The sequence below is a fragment of the Saccharomyces eubayanus genome, chromosome IV (assembly GCF_001298625.1).
Source record: "Saccharomyces eubayanus strain FM1318 chromosome IV, whole genome shotgun sequence".
In the NCBI taxonomy this organism is placed as follows: Eukaryota; Fungi; Ascomycota; class Saccharomycetes; order Saccharomycetales; family Saccharomycetaceae; genus Saccharomyces; species Saccharomyces eubayanus.
In genome coordinates, this window is record NC_030979.1 from 390,238 (window position 1) to 407,627 (window position 17,390).

General features: G+C 39.3%; 7 protein-coding genes and 1 non-coding gene across 8 annotated transcripts; 3 read left to right on the forward strand and 5 right to left on the reverse strand.

Moving 5' to 3' along the window:
* Window positions 1–680: 680 nt before the first annotated feature.
* Window positions 681–2,975, reverse strand: MPS1 (serine/threonine/tyrosine protein kinase MPS1; the record flags this gene model as incomplete). Its single annotated transcript, XM_018364241.1, has 1 exon — window positions 681–2,975. One exon carries the CDS (start codon window positions 2,973–2,975, stop codon window positions 681–683), a length of 2,295 nt encoding a protein of 764 aa, XP_018223042.1.
* A 428-nt stretch (window positions 2,976–3,403) lies between these two features.
* Window positions 3,404–4,657, reverse strand: MRX9 (Mrx9p; the record flags this gene model as incomplete). Its single annotated transcript, XM_018364242.1, has 1 exon — window positions 3,404–4,657. The coding sequence occupies one exon, from the start codon at window positions 4,655–4,657 to the stop codon at window positions 3,404–3,406; it is 1,254 nt and encodes a 417-aa protein (XP_018223043.1).
* A 422-nt stretch (window positions 4,658–5,079) lies between these two features.
* RTK1 (putative serine/threonine protein kinase RTK1) lies at window positions 5,080–6,927 on the reverse strand (the record flags this gene model as incomplete). Its single annotated transcript, XM_018364243.1, has 1 exon — window positions 5,080–6,927. One exon carries the CDS (start codon window positions 6,925–6,927, stop codon window positions 5,080–5,082), a length of 1,848 nt encoding a protein of 615 aa, XP_018223044.1.
* Window positions 6,928–8,121: 1,194 nt separating this feature from the next.
* DIA3 (putative acid phosphatase DIA3) lies at window positions 8,122–9,522 on the reverse strand (the record flags this gene model as incomplete). Its single annotated transcript, XM_018364244.1, has 1 exon — window positions 8,122–9,522. The coding sequence occupies one exon, from the start codon at window positions 9,520–9,522 to the stop codon at window positions 8,122–8,124; it is 1,401 nt and encodes a 466-aa protein (XP_018223045.1).
* Window positions 9,523–10,069: 547 nt separating this feature from the next.
* Window positions 10,070–10,142, forward strand: DI49_1031. The gene has a single exon. It is a non-coding gene; the product is annotated as a tRNA-Ala (tRNA).
* A 1,417-nt stretch (window positions 10,143–11,559) lies between these two features.
* Window positions 11,560–12,735, forward strand: GPD1 (glycerol-3-phosphate dehydrogenase (NAD(+)) GPD1; the record flags this gene model as incomplete). Its single annotated transcript, XM_018364245.1, has 1 exon — window positions 11,560–12,735. One exon carries the CDS (start codon window positions 11,560–11,562, stop codon window positions 12,733–12,735), a length of 1,176 nt encoding a protein of 391 aa, XP_018223046.1.
* A 959-nt stretch (window positions 12,736–13,694) lies between these two features.
* GPM2 (phosphoglycerate mutase family protein GPM2) lies at window positions 13,695–14,630 on the forward strand (the record flags this gene model as incomplete). The annotated part of the gene is made up of 1 exon (XM_018364246.1): window positions 13,695–14,630. The coding sequence occupies one exon, from the start codon at window positions 13,695–13,697 to the stop codon at window positions 14,628–14,630; it is 936 nt and encodes a 311-aa protein (XP_018223047.1).
* A 251-nt stretch (window positions 14,631–14,881) lies between these two features.
* Window positions 14,882–16,492, reverse strand: RPN4 (stress-regulated transcription factor RPN4; the record flags this gene model as incomplete). Its single annotated transcript, XM_018364247.1, has 1 exon — window positions 14,882–16,492. The coding sequence occupies one exon, from the start codon at window positions 16,490–16,492 to the stop codon at window positions 14,882–14,884; it is 1,611 nt and encodes a 536-aa protein (XP_018223048.1).
* Window positions 16,493–17,390: the final 898 nt, after the last annotated feature.

Below are 17,390 nucleotides of genomic sequence, written 5' to 3' on the forward strand. Positions count from 1 at the left end.
ACATTAGAAGCTCTTTGTATAAGGCTATTGTCCTTTCGGGTGGTTCAAGCATGTATCCAGGTCTTCCCTCAAGGTTGGAAAAAGAATTGAAACAACTATGGTTTAGTAGAGTCTTGCACAATGATCCTTCAAGGCTTGATAAGTTTAAAGTTAGAATCGAAGATCCACCAAGGAGAAAGCATATGGTTTTCATAGGTGGTGCGGTCTTGGCTAGTATCATGGCTGATAAGGATCATATGTGGTTGTCCAAGCAAGAGTGGCAAGAAAGTGGGCCAGCCGCAATGAGTAAATTTGGTCCGAGATAGATTTGAACTTTATTGATCGAAACAAAAATTAATAAAAAATATAATTCTACAACGAAAATGGAAATGAAAAATATGAACTTATGTACATTCTGTAAGTTAATAAAGAAACAATTTTGAAAAAAACATATCAAAATCGATTTTCTGCATTAAGGGCTCTTTGGACGATTAAGGTTAGCGTCATCAATTGCTAAAATTTTAGAAATAGTATAAGAAATAAAAAAAATCAGTAATTAAAAGATTTATTTAAACGAATATATATGTAAGGGAAAATTTGATCAAAAATAAGTAAACCGATGTATGCATGACAAGTTCTATAAGCGTTTCTATACCAATGGTCACTATGTTTTGGAATCGATTTTCCTTTTTTTCGCTTCTTTAGATTTTGTAATCCGCAAACTTCCTTAGAACAGTCTCTACGACATCATTAAGATCATCGTGCGATATTTGAGGTTTCTCAGAACCGTATCTAACAGCGTTCCTAATCAAGTCTTCCATKATCGATCCAGATATCATAAAAGGTTGGAGGAAAGTACAACTCAACACTTTATCCACAGTCCATCTTTTATCTGGATTTCTATACAAGCATGCCTTCATTAACTCAATGGCAGACTTTGGAATCCTCTCATTGTCACTGGTATGGTCAGGAAATGGAATTTTTACATCAGGATTCATAATAGCCAACAATCTGTTTTGGCCTTGAAAGCTACCATACGGGGGTTTCCCGTAAATCATTTGATATACGATGCAACCACATGACCACATATCCGAAGGTCTTCCGACTTTCCATTTATTTCCTTCCTGGCGATTTTCATTGTTTTGTGTGTAATTCATGGCAACCAGTGCCTCTGGCGCCATATAATTTGGTGTACCGATCTGAGTCTCACGGTATATGTTTACTGTATGTTCAGGAACTGCATTAGCTATACCAAAATCAATAATTTTCAAAATGCCCTTTACTAAGACAAAATTTGCGGGTTTCAAATCAGAATGAACAATACCAGCATCGTGGACTACTTTGATGCATTGTAACATTTCCTTTGCATAAAACCTAACAAAATTGAAATCCAGGGGCATATTACTTCTTTGATTAAGAATCTGCGATAGGTCGTGATCACCGCATTCCATTATCAAATACAATAAGCCATCTCCCATCTCGTAATCAACTAGTTGAATCACACGTTTTTGGTCTTTCAATTTTTCCAATAGTTCTATTTCTCCTTTGAATCCATCAATACTTGAATCATCAAATGCATCGAAAGAGACTCTCTTTAGCGCGTATACCTTATTGCCCGCTCCTTTCACCTTATAAACTCTGGAAGATCCGCCTCTACCGAGTAATTCTATTTTTTCATATTGAGAGTCATTAACTGTAATTACACTCCTACTATTTGATAAGGAGGCTGATTTAATAGGCTCCACAATTTCAACTTTTTTAGTAACAGGTGGTTTTGGAGCTGGCCTGTGATAAAATACTTCCTGGTTCTTTATGTTTTCATTGTCATGTATGATGGCATCGTCAAGTGATCGTTTTAGTCTCTTGTTATCCTGTTGAAGTGCGCTATCGGCATGACTCGTATTTATACTTATATTGCGCAGTACTTCTCTCTTTTCAGAATCTGAACCTTTGTATCCTGAAGTTTCCTTGTAAATTTTGTGAACCGGGCTCTTCAGGTTACTATAATTATCAGCATCAATATTTTCTTTGAGAACTTTTCTTATTTCAATTGATGATTTCGAAGAAGATGAGCCAGTAGATATCTTTCGTCTTGGTTGAGAATTATTATTAGACGTTATAGAATGGTCCTTATTGACCAATGAGTTACTGCTGGCAAGGGGAGTGGAAGATGATCTAGTTTTAGAGAGCAGTTCTCGGGAGCTATGTTTTCGAAGCGCCGCTTGTCTGTTCTCTTCTCTTTGTTTGTCAAAGTAAATTTGAGATATCATTGGAAGGTCACTAGTCGGTAGATTGTGTTTTTTAATGTATTGTATCGGATTTAAGTCTCCAAAATTTATCGATTCGTAGTCCGAATTCTTCTTCGTTTCTCTAAATTCTGTTTCCGAAGGGTCGTCAAGTGGTGATTCTGTTGTCTCTCTTAAGTTGCTAATTAGTTGGCTAGAAGAGTTAGGCACATCATCAAAAATGCTTGTTAGTGTAGAGGCTCTCTTTGCAGGTCCTAGTTTCGTTGTTCTATTGGATATTAGAAATCGTTTGCTTCTTCTTTCTGTATATTTTGAAGTAATATCTTCTTTCATATTTTGTCGTAAGCTTCTTATTCTTTCAAAGCTCTTGTCAAGGCTGTTCCCAACATTTATTTCTATATCATTAGTGTTCATCGTTGTCATGCTTGTTTGATGGTTGTTTTTTAAATATCGTCCAAATAGAGTTGAATGTGAAGAGGTGCTAGTGTGGCCGGACGTTAAATTACCCATTGATGATGGAGGATGACTCCTCGAGGAACTTCTGTTCATTTCTTCAAAAACAGGTTTCGTTATCTTGTCATCTTTATTTGACAGTTCCTGTGATACGGAGGTTTTTTCAGTATGGGAGAGTAAAGCTGATCCGAAATTACTTAGCTTTGGAGGTGTAGTGAATTCTTCATCATCTGAAAACTGTCGAGCGTTTATTCTCGACTTTGGATCCATATAGTCGTGAAATGAATTTGTTGACATAGTTATATTGAACTCATTCAGTTCTTGTAAAAATAAATATTGATGGGGCTATCTATTATCTCTCTTGATATATGATCGTAAGGGGTCCTTTTCAAATTTTGAAGAGCAGAAATTGAGCACCCTTTTACAGCTTTAATATGCAACTAGTAAATCTATTAATCTCGAATTCTCTTTCAGCCTGCTTACGCAAAATGTTGGTAATGCTCTTTGCAACCCTTGCTATCTATTTTTTTGTTTTGCTTTGTTTATTATTTTGATATTGTATTTTTGTCATTCGATACGATGAGTGTATGACACGAAATAATTATTTTGTGTCACAATAAGCTGTAAAATAAAGTCTGTTCAGAATATATAGATGAGCGTATGTGGGGTTTTATATATAAATAATGGTGTGACACGCTGGCACAGCAATTCACCTTCAGGTCTATCTATTCTCTCAAAGTATATTCGGTGTGGTTGCCATCTACTTTTGAAACATGATATCTTGAAAAGAAATCGCCCGAATCACCCTTGGCTGTGATAACAAAGTGACGAGATAGTAGTGTATTGACGCTCTTAACTGCGATAATCATATTGTGCATTCTCTTGCTATTGGCAGTTTCACTTTCCTGCAATATCTTGAAAAAATCGGCCTTTGAATAACCTCCGCCATTAAACATTACTTCGGGGAAAGACTTATCTAAAATGAGAACATACACATTCGCAAGGTGTTTCTTACCCTCAAGTTTTTTCGATGGGTTCAATGGTAAATTTTTCATTGAATCTAGATACAATTTGTACTGGACACTGGCGAATATGGAATCTTGAAATTTCCTTAATTCGCTACGACAGTTCTCGATATCCAGTTCCAGGTCATATGATTCTTTGATCCACTTCTCAACGTTATCGCCCAAAAAGTATGACCTTATTCCCATTTCATTCTTAGTAAAGGACTCTAATACTCTTTTTTCCAAAAAACTCAAAAACTGCTTCCTGGTTTCATCTTGCTTCACTAAATCCACATTTAGACCTTTGGCAAATTCATTAGGAATGCCCATTCTCGATGAAATATCCTTCCAGCTTTGAATCATTGGTTGCATCTGTAATGACCTCATGGTAGGTACTGTTATTTTCAATTCGGTTTTTGGTAAAGAATTTAAGATGTCCTTGTAAAAAACATTTTTCTGCCACCTTTTGAACTGTTTAAAGAAGATGAACATAATAAGAAAAGGCAAGAAAAAATGGAAGATGAAGGGAATAACAATCAATGTCGAAGTTAGGATAAAAGTGAAAAGACTCACTGCTGCGAATACGATGAGAAGTGGTGACACTTTGTATACTTTCACAAACGGTTTGCCACCATTCTTTGGCGATCTTGAAGAAAACATAAATTTGATTCGTGCATGTGGTGACGAATGGAAAGCTCTTTTATCCGTCAACTTGAAAACCGAGTTTACCGGACTGGATACAGGACGGCGAAGGTACAAACCAGAATTATGAGAGAGCGAAGACAGCTTATAAGACTTGTGGCTCTCCATTCTAGAACACGTGCCACTAGAAGGTACACGTAACAACGGTAACGGTTTAGAAGATACACTTAATTGTCTAAACAAACATGGATTAAAAAGTCTTGTGCTATTGAATGTCTGGATGTTCGCAACCGTTTTTCCTCTGATGACTAATCCCAATGGCAGTCTAAACATGCTTTCCTACACATATATGGTACTCCAGGTTTTATTTGTATGTTAGTTCAATTGTTCTCTATCATCATATGTGGTACAATAGGGGAGAAGAGTTTCCTTTCATCTATTCTAGTAGATTTTGAAAAGTTTAGGTACCCGGTGACTTCCGGGTACGATAACAAAGACAATTGGAAAACAAAAATATTACAATGCTCTTCGATAAACTCATGGTATTTTTTTCCATTGTAATGTTGTTGGTTTTCTGAATGTGTTTATATATATATACATATATATAGGTATTTTTTTACATCTTTGCAGTCTTCCTATTCATCAATATGCATACCTTTCTAATTTTTGTATAATGCTTTTTTATAGTATGAAAACTAAAGTTATTAGTTTTTTATGTACATTTTTTCACGTGTGTTCTTTTAAGTAAATGTTCGTTAGTTTGAATCCTTGTTTCCATGTTCTTTGCTCAACTCGTTTAGTTCTTCTTCAGTGACCAAATGATGTTTGTGGTTTTTTGTTCTTTCAACCAACTTGCCCGATATAGGGTCAATTTCACAAGAGGGGACGGATACCAGCCAATCATTCTTTACCACTTCGTTCATCAATACTCTTTGTTTTGGGTCTAATGTTAACATTCCACCTATTATTTTTCGTGAGTCTCTTGGTAATAGCCTTAGTATTTTATTTGGGCCCCTAGCAATATCATCTTCGTCTTCAGGCTCCTCGGTAAACAGTCGAAAGGAATTGAAGCTTTTTTTTGGAGCTTTCCAAGGAAATCTTTTTAATACCATACAGTAAAATATAATAGCGATCGACCAGACGTCTGCTACTCTTGGGTCGTAAGATGTTTGTTTTAGTAGCTCAGGAGCAAGGTATGGATCGGACCCCACGATCCCATGAGATTTAACGATGGTATCTTCATAGGGGTATTGAAAAACGACAGCGCTACCGAAGTCAATCAATTTTAAAATGCCGTCATTAGTAACCACGCAGTTGTCTAGTTTCAAGTCTCTATGAGCTAAACCCATAGAATGAAGATAATTGACACCATGGCAAAGTTGTTTGAAATAACAATTTACTTCGTCTTGTGTCATTAAATTGCTCATGACAAGATTAAAGAAATCGTATGGTGCGTACTCCATCACTAATAGATACGTGTCACCCTCGTTCAACATGTCAAATGTTTCAATGATATTTTCATGGTGCAAAGTGGAGCCAATACAAAATTCTGTGGTAACTTTCTTAGAGTAATTGGCTAATTGGGAATGGTTGGTTCCATCATTGTTTAGTGAGGGTTTTCTGAACATTTTGCAGGCAAATAGTTTACCATCGGTTCTTTCCACTACAGATACTGAACCAGAAGCTCCCTCGCCCAATTTTCTACCAGGTATACCATACTTTTCCAACAGTTCTACTGGGTTATCTGTTTCGTATAAAGATTTCCCATTACTTTCTACTACATTTCCGTTAGTATGCGAGCTAACCTTTGGTTTTGTAGGAGTAGATCTATGGTTGTGGTTATGGTGGTTGTCGTGATAATCATTATGAATTTTTTTGAAAAACCTCGTCAATTTTAAGGATTTTTTCTTTTTAGTTAAGACGTCATCACTACCGCTTGAAGAATGATGGTTCAAATCCAAAGATCCAGGGGTGGAGGATTGAGATTCCATTAAATGTTTATCTTCGATTTGCTTTTGGAGTATTTCTACGGGATGCATGTGCGTTTGGTATGAAAAATTTGAAGATGCCTCAGATTTTGCTGAGGAGACGGTGGTGATGTTATTATGGGCTGTTGGATGGACAGGATGAGGATGGTGAAAAGTATCCTTTGCACCTTGATGAATGTAATTTATTGGATTGTGGATACTATGGGGCAAGTGTGGTGTATTATGCCCGGTACGCACAGGAGTATTAGTATTGTGTAAAGGCCTTGATGTAGGGGAGTCAATAGCTGCCTTCTTAACCGAAGTAGGAGAAGAGGCTAATAGTGAAGGATTTGCTGCGGCATGTGACTCCTTTGATGATGGGCTGTTTCCCACGGTATTCTTGTCAGTAGTTGACCTTCGGTCGTTAGGCTTACTATGATTCTTGTGATCTTCATAGTCAGAATCAGCGAGTTTCCTGGACGATCTGGAGGAAGATCTTGAAATATCATCTGGCTTTGAATGTGATTGGGTACCACCGTTAAAAAATTTAGCTGATAGGTTCTTCAATTTGGTCGGTCTAAATAGCGACGATAGCGAAGCCGATGAAGATGAGCGTAAGGAATTATCCTTGACCATTATAGCGTTACTTTATGCTGCTGCCTTTTGGTTTTTTTTTATTCCTTTGTCTCTTTTCGATTGCCCTTATCCTATTAGCACAGCAGAAGAGTCAGCTTATAAGAATAGTAGGATAGTGTGTCTATACTCAGAAAAGAAGAGCGCGTAAAGATCCGTCAATATAAGGTTGATAAATGAATATAACGTCCTTTCGCTAGCAGAAGCATGGCATCCTTTAGCGGGTATATATCTAGTAGAGTAGGAAGAGTCATACTAAAAAAATAGATGAATCTAAAGCGGAAGATAGCTTTTCCCCTTATAGATGTAGGGCGGTCCGCATTACCCGAACTGGAACAAATGATGCTTCAAAGCAATCTCTACGGGCCCGTATTGGAAGACTATTGGGGATATGCCACGGATGGGATTTGTAAATGCTACGGTTAGTGGTCATTAGTCATCTTCCTGTCCCCCTTGTGTAGCCTATCATTTTGTCTTGTTCTCGCTGTTGGAGTCTTATCCTGACAAATAATGGACGCATATGCGGCGGTGAAAAGAGCACTACAGGCAAGAGAGAAAGAGAGTAGCAGAGAAGGTTCCGTGTCTGTAAGGATCGAGAAAAAAAAGGATGCTGTAGAGAAGATGAAGCTAAAATTAAAAGGTAAAAAAACGCAATAACAGGTTATTGTTCTGTGGTAAGCGTGTGTTTACTGGAGATCACTATCGTACCGTTAAAACACTTTTTTTCTTTGAAAAATATTCCGTCGGTTAAACTCTACTCTTGATTTGAAATAGTAGTGGCGGCGATTGCAACTTATTGGAAGGAGAGTTCAGAATGCATGTCCCCCATAATTCACAGGCCGCTGTGTTGTGTTTCGACATGGAAATCGAGAAACCCTACACTAGGCCTTTTTCAACGGCGTACTCTTGCACAATTTYATCTTTCTCGTAAAAATAGACAACATGGCACTAGCATATTATATTTAGTAACGTACGCGAAGGAATCAAATGAAGAAAAAATAAAAGCAATATTAGGTGCTTAAAACTAAACACGCACAAAAATTAAATTCCCTTTTTTTGCTTTCTTGGAACTGAGATGGCCTGCAATGCAATACAATTATACATTAGTCTCAGACAGCGCCGTAGTGCACATATATAATAGTGTCTGTACGTAAAGCTAAATTCACACCTTGAACATATATTCCCCCCTCTCACTTATTAGTCTACCAACGACGCGTTATACCTGGTTGTATTCCAATCCCAATAAAAGCTTAATTCTCTTTGGGGGCTAACATTGGAAACGCTGCAATCTTCATAGAAATTTAGGCCTTCAAGTCTCTCTTTCGCATACTCGTAAAACTGATTTTCTTTGCAGGAAAATCCTGGACCATCTGAACAAGTCTCGATAGGAGCCACGGCATCGTTGACCACATACCGTATGTAGAAATCCTTAACGCATTGGATCTTTTCAGTATATATTCTAGCGCCTTGCGGGATATACCACGATTTATGGTAGGCATGATCACGAAACGGAACGTGGGCAGTGGATAGATTTCTAGTATCGTCAACCAATCCGACGGCTGTCAAATAGTTCAGAATATCACTATCATGCGTGAAGCTCAGCCACACTTTCTGATCCATATACGCACTTTCTTTTAGTAGTTTTACTGTCGCATTGAAAAGATTAGCACCTATAGATTTGATCAAATTATAGCCGGGACCATTTTGATAAAAACTTGTCAAATCACTTCCGTATGAATAATATATCAACTCTTCTGCGGTAAAAACGTCACAAATGTTACTGTAGCCCTTTACATTAAGCTCAAAAGCGCACCAAGAAAATAATGCATTTGCGTCGCTCTTGATTAAATTAAGCCCTTTATTTTCCTCGTTTAGACGATTGGCAATATTTTCTAAATATTCACTCGAATACTCAGAAAGTATGTCACCATTGACATTGGAACGCCAGTTCGGACAAGAGCTCTTGGCGGTCAATGTATTTGCTCCAGCGGATGAAGCTTCGCTGATTGTTTGCAATGATACGTTGAAGTTATCGCCCAGCCCATCGATAAAAAATCGGGCGGTATCATGAACCCTTTTTGAATTTGAGGTAAAGATGGGGAAGCTGGTGCGATTCTCCACTAGCTGCCCATATTTTGCCAAGAATTCTCTTGCATGGCTCTTCGCATCCATTTCGCCAGTATATGGGTTCAGCACATCCATCGAGTTTTCCAAGGTGGTTTCCATTTCTAGGTCACTCTCATGGGTAATGAAAAACTCATATTCGTAATTCAGAAACGACAACGGTCCGTTATACTTACCTGTGTAATTGGATATTTTGTACCATGTCTGAAAAATGCCCTTGGCCTCACTATTGGTAGGATACCTTTCGCCATGCCTACCAATCATTTGCACCTGCGTTAGCGTACAACCTACAGGAATGTCTGCGGGGATGCCATAATTAGCAGGAAATGAGAAATATGGTCCAGAGCCGCCTAAGAAGGGAAAAAACCTTTGCTGAGAGCCGATCTGGTCAGCATCTGCCAAACTGCCAGTTGGGATAGCGGCTGCATCAGTTAGCGATGCACATAAAATGGCATAGGCCAGTGACATGAACATCGTTGTAATTATTACATTCTACAATCGAGTTGGGGACGGCTTTTCAGGAACCAAATTATCAGTGTTATGTGGTAGTAGCAAGTGTGCAGTTTTTATCTCATTGTGTCAGTTCCGAAGGTAAAATAGATGTATTCCCTTTTTTTTTTTTTCCCCTTTGTTTCTTTCTTTGTGCAAGCCTTAGTTAAGCGAAACGCTTTAAGGTCCCGGTGATACTTCAACGAAGCACCCTAGAACCCCGCAGGCAATATATATGATGCGCATCTTACTTATTGGCGTCTTATTTTTTTAACAAAGACGTTTTTACTTTGTACAGTGCCGGGGAGGCGTTCAGGTACAGTACCAAAGTAAAGCATTTGATGCCAAAGTACTCTTCGTTCATTGATAAATCAGTTCGAGGAAGGTAGCGATGCATAATTATTGCCGCGGGCCAATTTATAGGGACAAGAATTGGTAATAGGGGAATCAATATAATCGAAGCATTTCGGCGGTTAGACTTTTTACAGTAGCTTTTAGTTTACAAGTTATCCCAAACCATCATACAACACCTGGGCGTGTGGCGTAGTCGGTAGCGCGCTCCCTTAGCATGGGAGAGGTCTCCGGTTCGATTCCGGACTCGTCCAAACGTTTTCTTTTTTGGTCTCTTCACTTCTATGCGTAGAAAGCGAGAAACGGTCCCTTCTCCTGTCTGTCGTCGCAAAATGTTTGAAAATTTGTGTCGCGCACGTTTTTTCACACGTACATTGCGGCCAAAAAATCCTGCGTCACCTGATGCCCAGGCAAGATGAGTACAGAGAGTCTTGCTTGACCATTTTGAGTTCGCCCCATTTTTTTTTTTGCAGCCACTCTCGTCCCACAATGACTACTACTACCATGTCTTGCCAGCGCAAGCAAGAAAACGTATAATCCGACAGATCAGATTCGGTCCTGCTGTCTCCCGCAAGGCGCGTCATCATACGAACCCTGGCAATCCGGTACATGACCGTCTTGCGTGGTGGTATTGCAATCGATACTCCGATTATTGAGGTGCCGCTGGCGGGGTCCGGTCCGTGTTTTCCTTTTGTTTTTGGCCTCCTCTCTCCTTCCTTCTAGAAACAAAAAGCGGCGGCGGACGGAGCCTGCCCTACCAACACAGCTTACCAAAGACCGGGAAAAAAGACGGGAAAAACAAAAGCCGATTCGGTTCTCACCGGAGAAAACAGTAAATCTTGCGCGCACGTGACGGCCACGAAATCTCGGTGCCCCTCACCGCCCACCACCAACTGACTGAGTCAGCACGACCGAAACGGCAAATAGCCGCTCTTTCCCAGGCAAGAGGAAGTCTACTTTTGCGGTCCACACAGCGCCGGGTACAAGCAGCGCAAGCCTTGCGATTGCGTCAAACAACAAAAAGTAACCCCACCACCTACGTCGGGGCGAGCAACAGCCCAATTACATATTGTCTTTCAACTTGGCTTGGCTTGGCTTGTCCCGTCCCCGGTAGATCTACTCGGAACAAAGCGCGACGCGGAACACAAAAGAAAAGAAGAAACAGGGCCAATGGGCTTCGCTTGTCCCCCGCTTGTCCCCCGCTTGTCCCCTCCTGTCGCAGTGTCCCTGGCCCCACCGCAACCGTTGTCCCTCGGTCGCGGCCCAACACCCACGCCCCGGGCACCCAAAAGTCCCCACCCACACCGCCACTACGTAAACGGGGCGCCCCTGCAGGCCCGCCTGCGCGTGGCCTCCCGCCTTGCCTCGCTTCCCCTCCCTTTTCTTTTTCCAGTTTTCCCTATTTTKTCCCTTTTTCCGCACAACAAGTATCAGAATCGGTTCATTAAACCTATCCAACCTAATTCGCACGCTGAGTGGTTTGGTATGCTAGTTTCACAGTTGTATATATACTACCTAGAGCGCAACAGTTATGATACCTTAATTTCTTTCTCCCTTTACAATTTATTCATATTTTGTTTGTTTCCTGTTTAGATCTAGATAATCATCGAAACACAATTGTATATTGTATCCCACTAACTCTCCACACAAAATAATAATAATAATACAAAGATGTCTGCTGCTGCTGATAGATTAAACTTAACCTCTGGCCATTTGAACGCCGGTAGAAAGAGAAGTTCTTCTTCTGTTTCTTTGAAGGCCGCTGAAAAGCCTTTCAAGGTCACCGTCATTGGTTCCGGTAACTGGGGTACCACCATTGCAAAGGTCGTTGCTGAAAACTGTAAGGGTTACCCAGAGGTTTTCGCTCCAGAAGTTCAAATGTGGGTGTTTGAAGAAGACATTAACGGTGAAAAACTTACCGAAATCATAAATACCAGACACCAAAACGTCAAGTACCTGCCAAATATCACTCTTCCAGACAACCTGGTCGCCAACCCAGATTTGATTGACTCCGTTAAGGACGTCGACATTCTAGTGTTCAACATCCCACATCAATTTTTGCCACGTATCTGTGGCCAATTGAAGGGTCACGTCAGCTCTCACGTCAGAGCTATCTCCTGTTTGAAGGGTTTCGAAGTCGGTGCCAAGGGTGTCCAATTGTTGTCCTCTTACATCACCGAAAACCTAGGCATCCAATGTGGTGCTTTATCCGGTGCTAACATTGCCACAGAGGTCGCCCAAGAACATTGGTCTGAAACTACAGTTGCCTACCACATTCCAAAGGACTTTAGAGGTGAGGGTAAGGATGTCGACCACAAGGTCTTGAAAGCCTTGTTCCACAGACCTTACTTCCACGTCAGTGTCATTGAAGATGTCGCCGGTATCTCCATCTGTGGTGCTTTGAAGAACGTCGTCGCCTTGGGTTGCGGTTTCGTCGAAGGTCTAGGCTGGGGTAACAACGCTTCTGCCGCCATTCAAAGAGTCGGTCTGGGTGAGATCATAAGGTTCGGCCAAATGTTTTTCCCAGAATCTAGAGAAGAAACCTACTATCAAGAATCCGCTGGTGTTGCTGACTTGATCACCACCTGTGCCGGTGGTAGAAACGTCAAGGTTGCTAGATTAATGGCTACTTCTGGTAAGGATGCCTGGGAGTGTGAAAAAGAGTTGTTGAACGGCCAATCCGCTCAAGGTTTGATCACCTGTAAGGAAGTCCACGAATGGTTAGAAACCTGTGGGTCCGTTGAAGACTTCCCATTGTTCGAAGCCGTCTACCAAATCGTTTACAACAACTACCCAATGAAGAACCTGCCGGATATGATTGAAGAATTAGATCTACACGGAGAATAGATCTAGGGAATGATAATAATACATTGTCGTTTTCGCCTCTGCCTCATCATCAAGGTTTTATATCATATTCATAAACTAGCATTATGTCATTTCCCATAACTACTTTATCACGTTAGAAATTTCTTAACATTAAATTAATAAAAAAATTTAATCAAACAAAATAAATAAATATGTATATTTAAAAATCAATTAAACCATATAGAAAAAAAGGTTTTCTCATTCTGTCAGCCCAGCTTTCTGTCTTCGTTCAAATCCTAGCCTTAAAACTGACGGGTGCGTGTCTGGGTGTACCTCTTTACTCGACAACCTCTATAACAAGCTCTTGTCTCAAAACAAAAAACTCAATGTACACTGGACAAGTCTCAAACATAGCTTTCATTACTAGCTCAATGAGCTCTTAATGTGCGTATACATTGCTAAAACGTGAATAAAGATACAGATTACATTGGTCTTGCTTGGTGAGGCGGGCCTCTCAAGAAAATAAGGGGTTATCTCTTCAGGAATCGGAAAAAAAAAAAAAAAAAAAAAAGGTAGCAACCGAACTCTATGATGATTCATTCATACAACCAATATGTGATTGTCGTCGTGTTCATAAACTCTTATTTGATCTTGCAAGAAGCTGAATTTCTCGTAATTAAAATTAATTTTCGTGGCTGTCTTTTTTTCTGTGGGCTCGTGGTTCTTTGCGAATAAGGAGTGTTTTTCCATTTTTTGAAAATGGGTGATAATCTATCATAGTTGTTGTCACTCCACCACGAAAACAATACGGAGCTGATTCTTTTTTTTTCTTTTTTTGCCTTTGGTTTAAATTTCCAACTTGTACGCATGGAACAAACGTGATAAAAAGTTCTAGTAGTTATAACCATTATATATAAGAGTCTGCTATTATTTTTAGCAATTACGTAGTTTATTCGTTTGAATTCTTAGAATAAAGGATACAGATAGACTAGACTACAATAATGACTGCAAATACAAAATCAAATGTCATGAGATTGTTCTTGTTGAGGCATGGGCAAAGCGAATTAAATCATGAGAATATCTTTTGCGGTTGGATTGATGCTAAATTGACTGAAAAAGGAAAAGAGCAAGCTCGTCATTCAGCTGAATTGATTAAACAGTATTGCGAGACAAATCAATTGGATTTGCCCCAGATCGGTTACACATCGCGCTTGATCAGAACTCAACAAACTATAGAAACGATGTGCGAAGAGTTCAGGTTGGAACCGCAACTGCAAGTTGTCTATGACTTTAATAAAGTCGAACTTGGGAGTAAATTCGGTGGTGACAAGAAAAATACTACAAAAATCCCCATTCTTCAAACTTGGAGGTTAAACGAGCGTCACTATGGCTCTTGGCAGGGCCAAAGGAAACCAAATGTCTTAGAAGAATACGGTAAGAAAGAATACATGTTTATCAGAAGAGATTACGAAGGTAAACCCCCACCAGTAGACCTAAGCCGTGAGATGATCCAGCAAGAGAACGAGAAGGGTTCTTCCACCGGGTACGAATTCAAAGAGCCAAATAGACAGGTCAAATATGAACTGGAATGTAGCAATCATGACATCGTCTTACCAGACTCCGAATCTCTTCGTGAGGTTGTTTATAGATTGAACCCATTTTTACAAAACGTCATACTGAAATTAGCTACCCAATACGATGAATCGTCCTGCTTAATCGTGGGCCATGGAAGTTCAGTAAGATCGCTCTTGAAAATTCTGGAAGGCATATCGGATGATGACATTAAAAATGTCGATATCCCAAACGGAATTCCATTGGTTGTTGAATTGGATAAGAATGATGGTCTTAAGTTCATCAGGAAATATTATTTGGATCCTGAATCGGCCAAAATTAATGCTGAAAAAGTTCGTAATGAAGGTTTCGAAAAAAACCCTTAATTAATCAAATAGACAAAATATACGTGTATGTAAGTATATCCCCAAATAGATACGGATAGTAATGAAAAATATTTGATAAAGTACTTTGAAAAATGTAGTATTTATAATAACATTTAAAAATGCAGGTGTATGTATACACACACACATATATATATATATATATATAGTTAATACTAATGTGTAGATGTATTTTCTGTTTTAAGTGCGCTTTACTTTTTATCCTTCCTAATTGTCATAATGTAACCCTCAAATTAACCCATAACGTAACCAATATTAGCTTTGGCAAATTTTGTAACCTCTTGACGTTGTTCCGATGATAAGTCTTCATGCTTTGATTTTATATGCCTCGTCAAAGCGTCTAATCTCGAAAATGTCTTCTGATAACCTTCTGATCCCAGAATTTTTATACATTCAGAGCAACGGAATACAATCTTTCTCTTGGCATGTATGGTATTTTGGTGCCTTGTCAAGTCGTATGATCTTGAAAATTGTGCACCACATGGTTCATTACTAATAAGATTCATGATTTGGCACGCAAATATTTCGTTGCTACCGTCCGAAGACGACGCGTGTGCCGAAGATGATGTGGTTGTAGGACTTGGGCTTGAACTGAATGGTGTAGGATGTGATGATAGATGTTTTTTGGTATAGTTAATTAGTTTCCGCCTACTACTATTAGAATTTGACACGGACGAAGTCGGTTTCTTTATTCTTTCCATCGGGGTGTTTTCGTTATTACTGTTAGTGCCACCACTATTATTGAACGACTTTGTAGATTTCCTTTTAGTAGTAGTAGTAGTGTTAGACGGTACCTTTACCGGAGTTGATGGAGACGATAGTCTTTCAAAACCAACGGTATTCTTATTGAGTACAAAACTTTGCTTCCTTTTGTTCTTCAAAAGAGAAATATCATATAAATCATCTTCGTCGAGAAGATCGTTATCTTCCTCCTCACCCCCTTCCTCAGCGTTTGCATTTTCCTGTTCTTCTAACGTATTTTTGGGTGTGATGTTGGTTGTGTCGTCTGTATTAGAATCAACGTAACTGTATTCATTAAATACATGACCAGCACTCTTTAAATGATTTATTTTATGATCGGCATCAAATATCGATACTGAGGTGACGTCTAATGGCAAAAGGATTTCCTCTTGTTGTTGCAAACGATCTTCGTCTTCAATTTCGTCTTCTTCATCGTCACTGATATCGTCATCATCAGAGTCAAATTCGTTATTGAAGATAGTTCTTGCGTCTTCATTATTTATTGCAGCACTATTGTCCTGAAGAGACCATTGCATCTTTGGATTATAATTGTCTTCATAAAATAGCACTTCTTCGTCATTACCATACAGATTGTCACCGTTATCAAAAAAATCGTTGGATATTTTGACATCGTAATTGAATGTATTTCGCGTCGGCACATAAGGATCTGAGACTTTCATTACATTCTTCAAATCAACAGTCTTTTGCAATGGAGTTTCATTGGCGACCTTACTATCACTGGGTATGAGGTGAACATTATTACCAACAACTTGTTTGTCATTCGCTGTTGCTTCACCGTTTGTAAGCGAAGTAGTGGTAGTTAGTGTGGGGTCAGCATATTTGTTGAATATTGGGAAATGGTAAGTTTGTTGTGGAGGCTGAGAAGCCGTATTAGACTCATTCTGCTGTTGGAATGCGGTGTTCCACGTAAAATTGTTATTTTCCTTGTTGCTGTTCACCAGTTTGTATGGGGTGATGCTAGCATTCGGGTGATAGTTTTGGTAGTGACCTGCGAACTGGTTATGTGCCGGATTGGTGTGGTACAACTCGTCTTCCAGAATATCTGTTAAAGTTCTTTTCAGGCTCAGTTCTGTGGATGCCATGGTTGTTTAGGAATACTAAAAAAATCCCTTAAAAATTGTGTAGTAACTACTAGTATTATCTACTGTTAGTTATATTAAAAAGCGGTGTTCTTCCTTGAGAAAAAGGGAGAACGAAACGATACTGATCTAGACCTTTAAATATTTCAACAAACAAGAAAAAAGCGTTTGAAAATTTATCCTTTACTTTATCAAAAATAAAACTCCCCTCCTCTCTAAACGATAAAACAAAATCCCCGAGTGAGATAGGTTACTCATCCCGGGCTTTCCCCCAAATTTGGCTTTCGAACTACTCTTTCCTTATATAGAATCGCTCTCCTCAACAAGTTTCGCAGAGGCAGAATTTTCTAGAACCATCACTTTAAACGTTCATTAGTAATGATCGTCACGTGATTGATTCCACGGAGTAGAGTTTGCCGGGGTGAGGGGCCTTTCTCCTCATGAGTTCCACGGAACTGGCTTGACTAAAAAAGTGACGGTAATGTGATGAGGGAAACTATTGATCGTTTCAGGTAATTGATTCGTTGGCAAGAAGATCAGAGGTTATTCCGGCGGTTGATTTTGTGCGCACTCGTAATGGTGGCTCCTCATCTACACCTTCACGGTTAGATGACACCGTGGCTCGATGGGCCAACTAGTCATCAGATATACGAAGAGAGTGTTTTGTGACGTTGGACGCCTTTGAAAGAACTTATAACACTACTAAACTTTATTGGTGATTTCCACTAACGCTTTTCTTTTTTCTTGTTTTATTTTTGCCTTTATTTCCCAAGTCTTGAAATTGGTTTCAAAGGCAACGTGTGCATTTTACATCTTGACACTAGGAGTTGAAATGTTAGAACAAAAATTAAATAAAAATGATTAATAATATACTATTGAAGTGAGATGTGTTCTTTAACCA